At 46.2% G+C, this 16477-nt stretch overlaps 1 protein-coding gene across 1 annotated transcript in view; it reads right to left on the bottom strand.

The window, feature by feature from the left end:
* The window catches only part of LOC126195734 (testis-specific serine/threonine-protein kinase 4-like), a 263443-nt gene that overhangs the window by 11188 nt on the left and 235778 nt on the right, over positions 1–16477 (bottom strand). The window contains exon 5 of the mRNA XM_049934362.1: positions 8093–8369. Within this exon, the coding sequence (XP_049790319.1) occupies positions 8093–8369 (277 nt within the window). The remainder of the gene's footprint in view (positions 1–8092; positions 8370–16477) is intronic.

Genomic DNA, 16477 nt, shown 5'->3' with positions numbered 1-16477 from the left:
TACTACCGAATTCCAGTCACCCATGACTATTAAATGTTCGTCTCCCTTCACTGTCAGAATAATTTCTTTTATTTCGTCATACATTTCTTCAATTTCTTCGTCATCTGCAGAGCTAGTTGGCATATAAACTTGTACTACTGTAGTAGACGTGGGCTTCGTGTCTATCTTGGCCACAATAATGCGTTCACTATGCTGTTTGTAGTAGCTTACCCGCATTCCTATTTTTTTATTTATTATTAAACTTACTCCTCATTACCCCTATTTGACTTTGTATTTACAATCCTCTATTCGCCTGACCTAAAGTCTTGTTCCTCCTGCCACCGAACTTCACTAATTCCCACTATATCTAACTTTAACCTATCCATTTCCCTTTTTAAATTTTCTAACCTACCTGACCGAATAAGGGATCTGACATTCCACGCTCCGATCCGCAGAACGCCAGTTTTCTTTCTCCTGATAACGACGTCCTCCTGAGTAGTCCCCGCCCGGAGATCCGAATGCGGGACTATTTTACCTCCGGAATATTTTACCCAAGAGGAAGCCATCGTAATTAACCATACAGTAAAGCTGCATGCCCTCGGGAAAAATTACGGCTGTAGTTTCCCCTTGCTTTTAACCGTTCGCAGTACCAGCACGGCAAGGTCGTTTTGATTAGTGTTACGAGGCCAGATCAGTCAATCATCCAGACTGTTGCCCCTGCAGCTACTGAAAAGGCTACTGCCCCTCTTCAGGAACTACGCGTTTGTCTGGCCTCTCAACAGATACCCCTCCGTTGTGGTTGCACCTACGGTACGGCTATCTGTATCGCTGAGGCACGCAAGCCTCCCCACCAACGGCAAGGTCCATGGTTCATGGGGGGGGGGGGGGGGTCACTAGTATAAAAGAAAGATAAAAGAACGGATCTGAAAAATTACAGGTCAATATCCTTAATATGGATTTGCTGCCTATTTCTCGAACATATTCCAAGTTCAAACATACTAAACATTCTTGAGACAGAACTTCGTCTTCTCTCCATACATCAGTAAGGATTTAGAAAGCAATACTCGTGCAAAACACAGCTTACCCTTTTCTCAGACGATACCCTGCGAGATGTTTATGAAGGGCAACAGCAGATTACATATTTTCAGAATTCCGGTAATCGATTGAAACAGTGTCTCATAATGGACTGCTGACGAAGATCCGAGCGTATGGAATATCTTCTCTGACATGTGAGTGTCTCTAAGACATCTTAAATAATAGACCCCCATACGTTGTTCCGGCGCCCGGGTTCCCTGATTCGATTCCCGGCGGGGTCAGGGATTTTCTCTGCCTCGTGATGGCTGGGTGTTGTGTGATGTCCTTAGGTTAGTTAGATTTAAGTAGTTCTAAGTTCTAGGGGACTGATGACCATAGATGTTAAGTCCCATAGTGCTCAGCGCCATTTTTTTTTCGTTGTTCCGGTGGTAGTGTCCATAACAGCCAAGGTTATCGTCAGGGATGTTCAAGGGAAATGTGATAGCACCACTGTTGTTCTCTACGTACATAAACGATTTGACGGATAGGGTGTGCAGTAATCTGAGATTTTCTGATGACGACGCCATAGTGTGTAGGAAAGTGTCGTCGTTGTGTGAATGTAGGAAGATACAAGATGACTTACTGTTAGACAGAATTTATAATTGGTGTGATGAATGGCACCTTGCTCTAATTGTAGAAAAATGGAAGTTAATGCAGATAAGCAGGTGAAGCAATCTTCAAATTTCAGAATACAGTATTGATGGTATGCTGTTTGAATACAAATGGTTCAAATGGCACTAAGCGCTATGGGACTTAACATCTGGGTTCATTAGTCCCCTAGACTAAGAACTACTTAAACCTAACTAACCTAAGGATATCACACACATCCATGCCCGAGGCGGGATTCGAACCTGCGACCATAGCAGCAGCGCGACTCCGGACTGAAGCGCCTAGAACCGCTCGGTCACAGCAGCCGTCTTCTTTGATAAAGTCACGTCGACTGAGTATCTACGGGTAACACTGTAAATCGATGCTGAAATGGAACGAGCACTTAAGATTGGTAGTAGGGAACCGGAAGGGTCGACTTCGGTTTATCGGGAGAATTCTAGGAAAGTGTAGCTTATCTATAAAGGGCGTCGCGTACAGAACTCTAGTGCGACCCATTGTTGAGTAATCCTCTAGTGTTTTGAACCCTCACGAGATCGCATTAAAGGAAGACATCGAAGCAATTCTACGCGTGCTGCTCGATTTGTTATCGGCACGTTCCATCAGCACACTAGTATTACGGAACTGAACGAAAATGGGAATTCCTGCAGGAAGAAGTTCTTTTCGCGAAACACTAATGATAAAATTTATAGAACCGTCATTTTCGACTGACTGCAGAACGATTCTACTGACACTATTGTACATTTCGCAAAAGGACCGCGAAACCAAGATAAGAGAAATTAGAGCTCATACGGAAGCATACAGACTGTCGATTTCCATTTGCTAGTGCAACAAGAAAGACACTGGCTAGTAGTGACACAATATACTCTCCATCATGCGCCCTATTGTGACTTGCGTAGTACGTATATAGATGTTGAAGACAAGAAAAATATGAGGGTGGTATACAGATGGGAGCGGATAAGCGAAGATGACGATGATAACATCCGTGCCACAAATGAAACAATGTTCAAGAGAAGACGTTAATGAGGTCGCCGAGTATGTGCAAAGTGCCAAGATATTTCGATGAGTATTCCGGTGATGTCGTCATGTGTTAGTCGTCAATGGCTCCAACGTTCTGGTCCGTTTTTCGTAACAATTTTAGTTCCATATGATGCAACATCGTTTTGACTGTTCGGCCAGTTGTGAGTAAAAATTTTGATTATTGCTATAAATCAGCCCTTCTCATATTAAGCCACAGAGATCATCTTTATTGTCATTCGAATTAAGCTTTAATAGCAGGTATACAAAAAACTCCTTATTACCCTGGGTTGCGAGACAGCGCGTAAAACTGAACATACAGGCAGCCAGTATCACGTTCCCTTTATGTTGCAGAATTTGGCGTCTCGGTAACCGCCTTTTTCTATGCACCTCGACGAATTCTGTTAAGTATAGCTGTTCCCCGATTGTGAATTCTCAATGCTGTCCTGGAAACTATTCCAAATAATGAAGACAGAACGATCGTTCAGTAGTGCAGCTGCATTGACCATTTTAGCAGCAGAAGGTGGAGAAAAACGTTAAGTGCACTTGATGATAAGGTAAAGACAGACCTAAAAGTCAAAACTAGAAGTAATTATGATGAACGTACTTTGTTTCTTAATGGTCATTACGCAGGTGGCACATCTTTCATGTCCTTATATCTGAACCCAAATTGGTCTCTGAACTCAATGTCTAACCCGGTCATTCTAGTTGCAATCTTGCATATTACTCCTTCACTACTGCAAATGTCAACAGTCAAGTGTCTCTACCGAGGAACTCAATGATTGTAAGCGAATGCCATCTATTCCGTCAGCTGCTTCTAGCAGTAGCATATCTCCCATCTCATATTCATCTACAAGCTCTTCCGTTTGTTAAATACTGTCGTATGTTCGTTTCCTAACAATTTCATTTCCATTTGCTTCGATCCTTAGAAGTGCAGTCCAGTTTCTGAGCAAGTTGTAAATAATGCTTCTTTCCTTGCTTTTTATCCCTGAAAACCGATAACTGTGCCAAATACACCAACTGATAAAAAAGTGAAACACCCAGATGGTAGCGTGTATAAGGGGTGTGAACAGCGTCAGATGTTGAGTAATTACTGTGAAGCACACGGAGATGCGGCGTTCTCCTGTGAGACAGTATTACAAGCGCCTGACAAGCGTCACAGTGGGTCTCCATTTGGACAGCTGGCCGAACGTAAAATGTCCAGATTTGTGTCGCTTTCGGATTTCGCAATGCCGCAATGTCTGATGCTGGGCTGCACGGGAACGTGAGGGCATAATCGTCGTGAAGCTTCCTGTTGTACATATCTGGCCAGCATAAGAGAGGATCGACGTACTGTGCACCATGTACGTCATAGCCCCATGGCGCCTGCCATGCCGAGAACAAATAATGAACTCCCAGCAACGTACTATGTCATTATGCACCGTAAGTCGGAAACTAGCAGCAGCACGGCAGGGGAATTACCGTCCCATGCGGAGCATGACGTTAACGCCTCAACAGAAAAGGCTACGTTTGGAGCGGTGCCATGGCCATGGAGCATTAACTACCGCTAAGCAGCCTCCCGCTGTCTTCAGGAAAGGAAAATAATAATCAACATAATTAAAGAAAGAACAATGTATTCCAATTTCTACAAAACTTTCAATAAATGAATCGTAGTTCGGCATTACCCCGGATGATCACAGCGGGCGCAGTGGCATCGTGGGGAGAGAGGCCATTCATCCAATGTTTTGGAGAGGCATGGCGGTGTTATTTCTGGCGCCATGGTGATTTCAGGTCACGGTTCTACATCTACATCTACATACTCCGCAATCCACCATACGGTGCGTGACGGAGGGTACCTCGTACCACAACTAGCATCTTCTCTCCCTGTTCCACTCCCAAACAGAACGAGGGAAAAATGACTGCCTATATGCCTCTGTACGAGCCCTAATCTCTCTTATCTTATCTTTGTGGGCTTTCCGCGAAATATAAAGTTGGCGGCAGTAAAATTGTACTGCAGTCAGCCTCGAATGCTGGTTCTCTAAATTTCCTCAAAGCGATTCACGAAAAGAACGCCTCCTTTCCTCCAGAGACTCCCACCCGAATTCCTGAAGCATTTCCGTAACACTCGCGTGATGATCAAACCTACCAGTAACAAATCTAGCAGCCCGCATATGAATTGCTTCTATGTCCTCCCTCAATCCGACCTGATAGGGATCCCAAACGCTCGAGCAAGAATAGGTCATATTAGTGTTTTATAAGCTGTCTCCTTTAGAGATGAACCACATCTTCCCAAAATTCCACCAATGAACCGAAGACGACTATCTGCCTTCCCCACAACTACCATTACATGCTTTCCCCACTTCATATCGCCCTGCAATGTTACGCCCAAATATTTAATCGACGTTACTGTGTCAAGCGCTACACTACTAATGGAGTGTTCAAACATTACGGGATTATTTTTCCTATTCGTCTGCATTAATTTAAATTTATCTATATTTAGAGTTAGCTGCCATTCTTTACACCAATCACAAATCCTGTCCAAGTCATCTTATATCCTCCTACAGTCACTCAACGACGATACCTTCCTGTACACCACAGCACCATCAGCAAACAGCCGCACATTACTATCCACCCTATCCAAAAGATCATTTATGTAGATAGAAAACAACAGCGGACCTACCACACTTCCCTGGGGCACTCCAGATGATACCCTCACCTCCAATGAACACTCACCATCGAGAACAAAGTACTGTGTTTTATTACTTAAGAAGTCTTCGAGCCACTCACATATTTGGGAACCAATTCCATATGCTCGTACCTTAGTTAGGAGTCTGCAGTGGGGCACCGAGTCAAACGCTTTCCGGAAGTCAAGGAATATAGCATCCTTCTGATACCCTTCATCCATGGTTCGCAAGATATCATGTAAAAAAAGGGCGAGTTGCGTTTCGCAGGAGCGATGCTTTCTGAAGCCGTGCTGATGCATGGACAGCAACTTCTCTGTCTCGAGGAAATTCATTATATTCGAACTGAGAACATGTTCGAGAATCCTGCGACAAACCGACGTTAAGGATATTGGTCTGTAATTTTGAGGATCCATCCTTCTACCATTCTTATATACAGGCGTCACCTGCGCTTTTTTCCAGTCGATCGGGACTTTACGTTGGGCAAGAGATTGGCGATAAATGCAAGCTAAGTAAGGAGCCAATGCAGGAGAGTACTCTCTGTAAGACCGAATTGGAATCCCATCAGGACCTGGCGATTTATTTTCGACACATTCAGCTGCTTCACAACCCCAGGAATGTCTATCACTATGTCCTCCATACGGGAATCTGTACGAGACTCAATAGGCGTTGCGTTTGTACGAACCTCCTGCGGTTTAGAGTGAATGGGGGAAAACTGACAGCACAACGATACGTCACGAACATGCTGTGTCCTCACGTATTACCTCTCATGCAGCAGTAATGGTGAGTCGTTTTTCAGCTGGGCAATGCTCGTCCACACATGGCACGAGTCTGTGTGATGTTGAGGTACTCCAGCGGTTAGCAAGATTTCCAGATCTGTCCCCTGTAGAACATGTGTGGAACAATATCGAACGTCAACTTCATCCCAACGCCAGTATCCAGGATATTAAGGACTAGGGACAACATTTGTAAGCCAGCTTGCCTCAGGAGAAGCTTCAAGGCCTTAATGACTACCTTCTCAATTAAATCAGAGCATGTATCCACGTCAGAGGAAGTGCAAAGTTGTACTGATAAATGGGCTCATACGGTCAGGTTCTTAGTATAGTGGAATCGATATTTCAGCCACTGAAATAACAACATTGCACACCGTCTCTACCTGTAAAGATTTACTTAGTTTCCTGTTCCCCTTCTGGGCGGTTGATAAAACTTTTTACACTACTGGCCATTAAAAGTGCTACACCACGAAGATGACGTGCTACAGTCGCGAAATTTAACCTACAGAAAGAAGATGCTGTGATATGCAAATGATTAGCTTTTCAGAGCATTCACACAAGGTTGGTGCTGGTGACACCTACAATGTGCTGACATGAGGAAAGTTTCCAACCGATTTCTCATACACAAACAGCAGTCGACCGGCGTTGCCTGGTGAAACTTTGTTGATATGCCTCGTGTAAGAAGGAGAAATGCGTACCATCACGTTTCCGACTTTGATAAAGGTCGGATTGTAGCCTATCGCGATTGCGGTTTATCGTACCGCGACATTGCTGCTTGCGTTGGTCGAGATCCAATGACTGTTAGCAGAATGTGGAATCGGTGGGTTCGGGAGTGTAGTACGGAACGCCGTGCTGGATCCAAACAGCCTCGTATCACTAGCAGTCGAGATGACAGGCATCTTATCAGCATGGCTGTAACGGATCGTGCAGCCACGTCTCGATCTCCGAGTCAACAGATGGGGACGTTTGCAAGACAACAACCATGTGCACGAACAATTCGAGGACGTTTGCAGCAGAATGGACTATCAGCTCGGAGACCGTGGATGCGGTTACCCTTGACGCTGCATCACAGACAGGAGCGCCTGCGATGGTGTACTCAACGACGAACCTGGGTGCACGAATGGCGAAGCGTCATTTTTTCGGATGAATTCAGATTCTGTTTACAGCATCATCTTGGTCGCATCCATGTTTGGCGACATCGCTGTGAACACACATTGGAAGCGTGTATTCGTCATCGCCATACTGGCGTATCACACGGTGTGATGGTATGGGGTGCCATTGGTTACACGTCTCGGACACCTCTTATTCGCACTGACGGCACTTTGAACAGTGGACGTTACATTTCAGATGTGTTACGACCCGTGGCTCTACCCTTCATTCGATCCCAGCGAAACCCTACATTTCAGCAGGATAATGCACGACTGCATGTTGCAGGTCCTGTACGGGCCTTTCTGGATACAGAAAATGTTCGACTGCTGCCCTATCCAGCACATTCTCTAGATCTCTTACCAATAGATAACGTCTGGTCAATGGTGGCCGAGCAACTGGCTCGTCACAATACGCCAGTCACTACTCTTGATGAACTGTGGTATCGTGTTGAAGCTGCATGGCCAGCTGTACCTCTACACGCCATCCAAGCTCCGTTTGACTCAATGCCAAGGCGTATCAAGGCCGTTATTACGGCCAGAGGTGGTTGTCCTGGGTACTGATTTCTCAGGATGTATGCACCCAAACTGCGTGAAAATGTAATCACATGTCAGTTCTAGTATAATATATTTGTCCAACGAATACCCGTTTATCATTTGCATTTCTTCTTGGTGTAGCAATTTTAATGTCCAGTAGTGTACATGACTAATAAAACAAACTGTCGGTAGCATATGGAGTGCGGGCGTCACACTACGTGTCAAAGCTGAGCGCTCCTGACCATGAGGAGGACGGTCTAAGGAATAACAAGTTTGCCGCGACACTGAAACCCAGACTGACCTTGAGCAGCTGCGTGTAGTTGGAGTCGTCGAAGGGCAGGCGGCCGAAGATCATGGCGTAGAGCACGACGCCCATGGACCAGATGTCGGACAGCTGGGGGCGGTAGGGCGTGCCGCGCAGGATCTCGGGGGCGGCGTAGGCGTAGCTGCCGCAGAAGGTCTCGCTCATGGGCGGCGGCTGGCGGTCGCGCGCCTTCATGCGGCCGCGCGCGAAGCCAAAGTCCGACAGGCGGACGTTCATCTCCTCATCCAGCAGCAGGTTCTCGCACTTGATGTCCCTGCGCAAGGCGGCGAGGGCGCTCGCGTCAAATACACCGCAGTGTAAGGGCTGTAGTGCGGACACTCTGAAGCGCAGGGTGTGTATGTTTGTGTTGGTGGGAGAAGGAGGGAGAGAGTGGGAGGGGAGAGGGAGTTTGAAGTAGTGTTGCGTACGTTATCGGCCGTTGGACTGACCTGTAGTAACTTGCTTACGACACTGCCAACCTCAGCAAGCAACTGTGCGGTAGCCATTACCAAATGCTTTGCGTACTCCACTTTGCTTTATTCTGTGCGGCGCTTGTCGTTTATCTTCTTCTTGTCAAAATAGGTGCAGAAACCAATTCTCATCCATCGGGATTCGGGTACGAGTTCTACAACACAAATAAAGGTCAGTAGTCCCTAGGACAATACGTCAGATCTGCTTTCGCCGGAGTAAGGATCACTGTTGTAGGCTGCCAGGCCTGCGAAAGGTTGGCTATGTTTCCACCCCGCCCCACCCCCTCCAATCAACCGCCTTCCTCCCCCACACTCCTCTCCACGCCTCGGTCGGCGATCTCATTTGTTCCCGCGGCCGAATGCCACAATAAAGTTTAATTAAACATGTAGTTTTGGTTAGAAATTAATACACTTACTGCCATACACAGACTGACTGACACGGAGTATTACAAAAGGAGCATCTGAAAGATATAAAATTTTGCTTCATGAGTAAGGGACAACGACGTACACGACTAAAACTAGATATACTGAACGTATAGCGTTCACACGTTGAAGACTAGTTACCAACTCTCTGAGGCCTCGCATTCGTGAGGTCTTAGGTTCAAATCCTGGTCGGATCACTAGGTTTTCCGCGATTTTCGTAAATTGCTCCAGGCGAATGGTTCCTTTGAAAGGACACGGCTCATTTCCTTCCACAACAAAAGTTAATGGATGGTAAAATACAAAACTTCATTTAACATAATTTATAGAAAAAATACGAGGTAAAGATAGAAAGATACACGAGGCTATAAACTAAATTCGTCCAACCAGAATCTATACAGTTAGAAAATAGCGAAATATTTTGAGAGGATTCCTTAGAATCTTGTAGGAACTGAAATTTTCTAATTGGAAACAGAAGTAAAAAGGTTATATTAGTGTCGCTAAAAGCCGTTGGGTGTGGGATGGATTGCTGAAGGCTAGACGCTGATCTGGACCATAGCCTACACGCCACATTTCAAGCTGAGGCTATAAACAATGGGAATTGGGCTCAGAGGCGATACAGAACTAATAATGAAGGGTTTCCCAACGTTTCTGACACCATTTCTTCTTAACAGTACCAGCTGTCAATGAATAATCATTACTTATCTAAACTGCAGGGTGATAAAACAGTATAGTTTTCAACCGCCTTCGTTTTAAAATGACGAAAGAGAAAGAATGTCTAGTAAACTATCAAGAAAAGAAAATGTGTGAAATCTTACGGGACTTAACTGCTAAGGTCATCAGTCCCTGTTAATCTAAATTATCCTAAGGACAAACACACACAACCATGCCCGAGGGATGACTCGAATTTCCGCCGGGACCAGCCGCAGAGTACATGACTGCAGCGCCTTTGCTGCTCGGCTAATCCCGTCCGGCAGTTAACGATCAAAAAAATAAATATTTTTGTTGATGTTTTATTGAAACAAGGAACAACGAGTCAGTGAGATGGTTGGTACTACTTAATTCTAATAATTTTTCTCGCACTCTAAGATAAAAAAAAAAATCACGAAGGGATAATCCGAAGGGACGGAAATAAATAGATGTGATGTACTGGTACAGACTAACAAATGATTATAATTTCAGAGAAACTGGGTGATTTTTCAAGAGGAAGAGCTTCACAGATTGAGTAAGTGAGTAACGCGTTGATCCACCTCTTTCCCTTTTGCATGCAGTTATTCGGCTTGGTACTGATTGACAGAGTTCTTGTATGTCCTTCTGAGCGATATAGTGCCAAATTCTGTCCACCTGGCTCACTAGATCGACAAAATCCCGACGTTCTCGACTGGGGTGAGACCCGGCGATCCTGCTGGCCAAGGTATGATTTGGGAAATATTAAGTGGCGTTATGTGCAAGTCGTAATTACCTTGCTGAAATCTAAGCCCAGGATGGCTTTCCACGAAGGTCAAGAAAACGAGGTGTAGAATATCGTCTAAGTACCGCCATGCTAATGTTCTATACGGGTGCCACAAATAACAACCGAAGGGATCCTAGCTCTGAAATGAAATCGCAGCCATGACCACAGCCCCTCGTCGGACCGTATGGCAGGAGACAGTCAGCGGGTATCCCGCCACTGTCCGGACAGTCTCCATACACATCCTTGTCGTGGAATCTCATTGAGTGGAGTAGAATGGTTTTCACTGTTGATTATCGCTACGAACTGAGCGCCGCTGATCAACGGAGACGAGATTGGCGACGCTTTGGACAGTGGTGGTTCAAATGGCTCTAAGCACTATGGGACTTTACATCTGAGGTCATCAGTCGCCTAGACTTAGAACTACTTAAACCTAACTAACCTAAGGACATCACATGCAACCATGCCCGAGGCAGGATTCGAACCTGCGGCCGCAGCAGCAGCGCGGTACCGGACTGGAGCGCCTATAACCGCTCGGCCACAGCGGCCGGCTGGGACAGCGGTGGGATACCAACCTGACTGTCACCCGACATACGGCCCAACAACGCCATTTCTCTTCATAGTAGCGGCCCTATCTTTGTCATCCTCCTCTCCCTTACAGCACAGCAGTATGTCGACGGACGATATTCTACGCCCCGTTTCGTTGCGCTTCATGGCATTGAATCCTCGGCTTAATTTTAGCAAAATAATGCGTGCCTACAGACGTTGAAAATTTCTATTGTTTGAATTTGTACTTGCCAAAGCTTACCTCGGGTGGCAAGGTCTCCAGATCTCTCCCCAGCTGCCAACATTTGGAACATTATGAGCATGGTCCTCTAACCAGCTGGGAATTTTGACGTTCTAACGCTCCAGTTGGACAGAAATTAGCTCGATATCCTTCAGGAGCACATCCAACAATTCCATAAATCAATTCCAAGTCGAATAATTGCTTGCATCAGGCCGGAGGTGCACCATGCGTTACTGACTTGCTCGATTTGTGGACTTCCTTCTCTTGAATAAATCATCCAAATTTTCTGAAATTACAACCATTTTTTTGTCTGTACATGTACGCCACATCCACTGATTTCCGTCCCATTCGGAGAATTTCTTCGTGGTGCGTCGTTTTTTTGTGTTAGAGTGTACTTTGTGTACTGCACTTTGCATCATTCTGTGCATTGCTCGTTGTTATCTTCTTATATTGAAATTAGTGAAGAGACCAATCCTGGTCTATCGCAGGTTTGAGTACGGCTCTCACGACGCCAGGAGACATCGCTAGTCCCTATGATCGTATATCAGATCGTCTTTCGCAGGAGTACGAATCACGGATATACACTGAAGAGCGAACAAAGCTGGTACAACTGCCTAATATCGTGTAGGGTTGGGTTGGGTTGGGGGAGGAGACCAAACTGCGAGGTCATCGGTCTCATCGGATTAGGGAAGGATGGGGAAGGAAGTCGGCCGTGCCCTTTCAAAGGAACCATCCCGGCATTTGCCTGAAGCGATTTAGGGAAATCACGGAAAACCTAAATCAGGATTGGCAGACGCGGGACTGAACCGTCGTCCTCCAGAATGCGAGTCCAGTGAGTGTAGGGCCTCCGCGACCACGGAGAAGTGTCGCAATACGACGTGGCATGGACTCGATTCATGTCTGAAGACGTGCTGGAGGTAACTGACCCTATGAATCCTGCAGAGCTGTCAATAAATACGTAAGCGTACGTGGGGGTGGAGACATCATCCGTTGGAAGGCATCCCAGATATGCTCAATTGTGTTAATTTCTGAGGAGTTCGGTGGCCAGCGGAAGTGTTTAAACTCAGAAGAGTGTTCCTGGAGCCACTCTGTAGTAAATCTGGAAGTGTGGGGTGTCGCATTGTCCTGCTGGAATTGCCCACGTCCATCGGAATGCACAATGGACATGAATGGGTGCAGACGATCAGACAGGGTGCTTACGTACGTGTCACCTGTCAGAGTCGTCTCTAGACGTATCAGGGGTCCCATATCACTCCAACTGCACTCGTCCCACACTATTACAGAGCCTCTACCAGCTTGAACATTTCCCTGCTGACATGTAGGGTCAATGGATTCATGAGATTGTCTCCATACTCACACACGTCCATCCGCTCGATACAATTTGAAACGAGACTCGTCCGACCAGGCAACGGTGTTGACGGGCCCAGGCGAGGCGTAAAGCTTTGTGTCGTGTAGTCATCGAGGGTACACGAGTCAGCCTTTGGCTCCGAAAGCCCATATAGATGATGTTTCGTTGAATGATTCGCATGCTGACACTTGTTGACGGCCCAGACCTGAAATCTGCAGCACTTTGGGGAAGGGTTGCAATTCTGTCACGTTGAACGATTCTCTTCAGCGTTCGTTGGTCTCTTTCTTGCAGGATTTTTTTCCGGCCGCAGCGATGTCGGAGAGTTGAAGGATTACTGGATTTCTGATATTCAAGGTACGTTCATGTAATGCTCGTATTGGAAATTTCCGACTTCATCGCTACCTCTGAGATGCTGTGTCCAATGGCTCGTGCGCCGGCTTATATAACATCACTTTCGAACTCACTTAAATCTTGATAACCTGCCATTATGGCAGCAGTGACCGATCTAACAACAGCGCCAGACACTTGTTGGTTTGTTTAGGTGTTGGCGACCGCAGCCCCGTATTCTGCCTGTTTACATTAATCTGTATTTGTAAACGCATCGGTATACCAGTTTCTTTGGTGCTTCAGTGTATGATGCCAGACCTTTGCGGCGGTCTGAGTTCTCGTTCTTTTACTCTCGCGGCCGAATGCCACCTTAAAATGTCCGTGACAGACTAACTACTAAATTTTGCTCATCGTGAAGTTCCAACGTGTTATAAAAAAAAGCCCGTTCAGCAAATTCAGTGACGGGCTTTCCTTCTTCTTTTTATCTTTCGCGCCATTCATAGTTTTTGTTCATAAACACATTAGATGATCATCTTTTTTGTCATGAACTGTTTCAATTTTGTATACAGGTCAGTAGGTCACATTGCGCATTATTAGCCCAGTGAACATTAACAAGTCGTATCACAATTAATCTTGCTTTTTTGTATAGAACTTAATGTACCCTTCCGGACACAGCCTGAATGGCACAGAATATTACATTACAGCGTTTGGGAGACATAAAGGTTTGCGTAATGAGTTACTGACGAAGAGTAACTGAAAATTCCGTGATGAAAACTAGATTATGAACCTATACTGTTGACTCGTTGATAATTATCTACCTGTGGCTCTGTGAGTGACGCCTTTTTAAAGACGTGCACGTTACAGAATTTGCTAAATGGTACAATTTAATACTATTACTTTCTAGATGTTAACATAAAAGACTGAAAAAGTAGAAGATAGAAAGATACAAGAGGCAATAATGTAAATTTGTTTAATGAAAAACTGTACGATCAGAAAAAGCAAATTACTGTATGAGAGGAAACTTTGAATGTGCACGAGAATTCCCAAAGTTCGCCAAGAATTTTCTAGAAAGTGAAATTTTCTCAGTGGAAACATTGATGAACTAACATGGAAAAAAATGAAATGAGCGTATGGCATCGTTGGCCGAGAGGCCCAGAACGGGAAAGTTCGGTCACCAAGTGCAAGTCTTACTTCCATCGACGCCACATTGGGCGACTTACGCGCCGATGTCGGGATGAAATGATGATGAGGACAACACAACACCCAGTCCCCGAGCAGAGGAAACCTCCAACCAAGCCGGGAATCGAACCCGGGCTCGCTTGCATGACAGGAGCGCACGTTACCACCCAGCTAAGCAGGCGGACAACTAATATGGAAATCTGACGGTATTCTCAACACAGCGTGAACGTAACATTTCAAACTGTGGCGATATATACAAATAATGAGAGATGGATGCAGAGGGGATACGGAACTCATAATGAAACGGTTTCCAATGTTTCTGGAATCATTACTGCTTAATGATACCTGCTTTAGCCATTACAAACAACTTAACAAAACTCTAGGATGTTAAAGCAATATGGTTTCGAGCTTCCATCATTTTAAAAAGACCAAAGAGAAATAATGTGTAGGTGATGTTTAAACGAATAAATATTGTTATTTATGTTTTACTGAAACACGAAATAAGGAGTCTCTGTGATGATTGGTGCTGATTATTTCTAGTGATGTGTACCTGTATTTTATTTCGTATTCTCTTACACTCCTGGAAATTGAAATAAGAACACCGTGAATTCATTGTCCCAGGAAGGGGAAACTTTATTGACACATTCCTGGGGTCAGATACATCACATGATCACACTGACAGAACCACAGGCACATAGACACAGGCAACAGAGCATGCACAATGTCGGCACTAGTACAGTGTATATCCACCTTTCGCAGCAATGCAGGCTGCTATTCTCCCATGGAGACGATCGTACAGATGCTGGATGTAGTCCTGTGGAACGGCTTGCCATGCCATTTCCACCTGGCGCCTCAGTTGGACCAGCGTTCGTGCTGGACGTGCAGACCGCGTGAGACGACGCTTCATCCAGTCCCAAACATGCTCAATGGGGGACAGATCCGGAGATCTTGCTGGCCAGGGTAGTTGACTTACACCTTCTAGAGCACGTTGGGTGGCACGGGATACATGCGGACGTGCATTGTCCTGTTGGAACAGCAAGTTCCCTTGCCCATCTAGGAATGGTAGAACGATGGGTTCGATGACGGTTTGGATGTACCGTGCACTATTCAGTGTCCCCTCGACGATCACCAGTGGTGTACGGCCAGTGTAGGAGATCGCTCCCCACACCATGATGCCGGGTGTTGGCCCTGTGTGCCTCGGTCGTATGCAGTCCTGATTGTGGCGCTCACCTGCACGGCGCCAAACACGCATACGACCATCATTGGCACCAAGGCAGAAGCGACTCTCATCGCTGAAGACGACACGTCTCCATTCGTCCCTCCATTCACGCCTGTCGCGACACCACTGGAGGCGGGCTGCACGATGTTGGGGCGTGAGCGGAAGACGGCCTAACGGTGTGCGGGACCGTAGCCCAGCTTCATGGAGACGGTTGCGAATGGTCCTCGCCGATACCCCAGGAGCAACAGTGTCCCTAATTTGCTGGGAAGTGGCGGTGCGGTCCCCTACGGCACTGCGTAGGATCCTACGGTCTTGGCGTGCATCCGTGCGTCGCTGCGGTCCGGTCCCAGGTCGACGGGCACGTGCACCTTCCGCCGACCACTGGCGACAACATCGATATACTGTGGAGACCTCACGGCCAACGTGTTGAGCAATTCGGCGGTACGTCCACCCGGACTCCCGCATGCCCACTCTACGCCCTCGCTCAAAGTCCGTCAACTGCACATACGGTTCACGTCCACGCTGTCGCGGCATGCTACCAGTGTTAAAGACTGCGATGGAGCTCCGTATGCCACGGCAAACTGGCTGACACTGACGGCGGCGGTGCACAAATGCTGCGCAGCTAGCGCCATTCGACGGCCAACACCGCGGTTCCTGGTGTGTCCGCTGTGCCGTGCGTGTGATCATTGCTTGTACAGCCCTCTCGCAGTGTCCGGAGCAAGTATGGTGGGTCTGACACACCGGTGTCAATGTGTTCTTTTTTCCATTTCCAGGAGTGTATATCAGTAACACCCTAAACGCCCGAATCTTTAAAGAATCCAATCTCCATGGATGGGTACATTCTGGGTTATTTGTGCCGTTTTAAGAAACACTAGATTGTAACACGTACGGATGTTTATGACATCATATCTTCTGAACTATGATACAATTTTGCTGGTACTATCAGTGGTATATGTGGGTACTGTCAGCAAGATGTGCTGTAAGCAGAGTGAGGTGGAAGTAAAGAAGTAACACGAGGTGCGACAGTAAAGTAATGAGACTGATGTGAAAAAAATGTTGCTTACCGTTTTAGTCAAGTTTCGTGTAGTCTCCTTCAAAGTAGCTCCCTTCTGATAGAACACACTTTTTCCAGCGCTTCTGCCATTGATGGTAACATTTCTGGAACTCATCTTCTGAAATATC

This window comes from Schistocerca nitens, chromosome 7 (assembly GCF_023898315.1).
Source record: "Schistocerca nitens isolate TAMUIC-IGC-003100 chromosome 7, iqSchNite1.1, whole genome shotgun sequence".
In the NCBI taxonomy this organism is placed as follows: domain Eukaryota; kingdom Metazoa; phylum Arthropoda; class Insecta; order Orthoptera; family Acrididae; genus Schistocerca; species Schistocerca nitens.
Note: the sequence above shows the minus strand (reverse complement) of the source record. Positions and strands in the feature narration are given on the sequence as shown.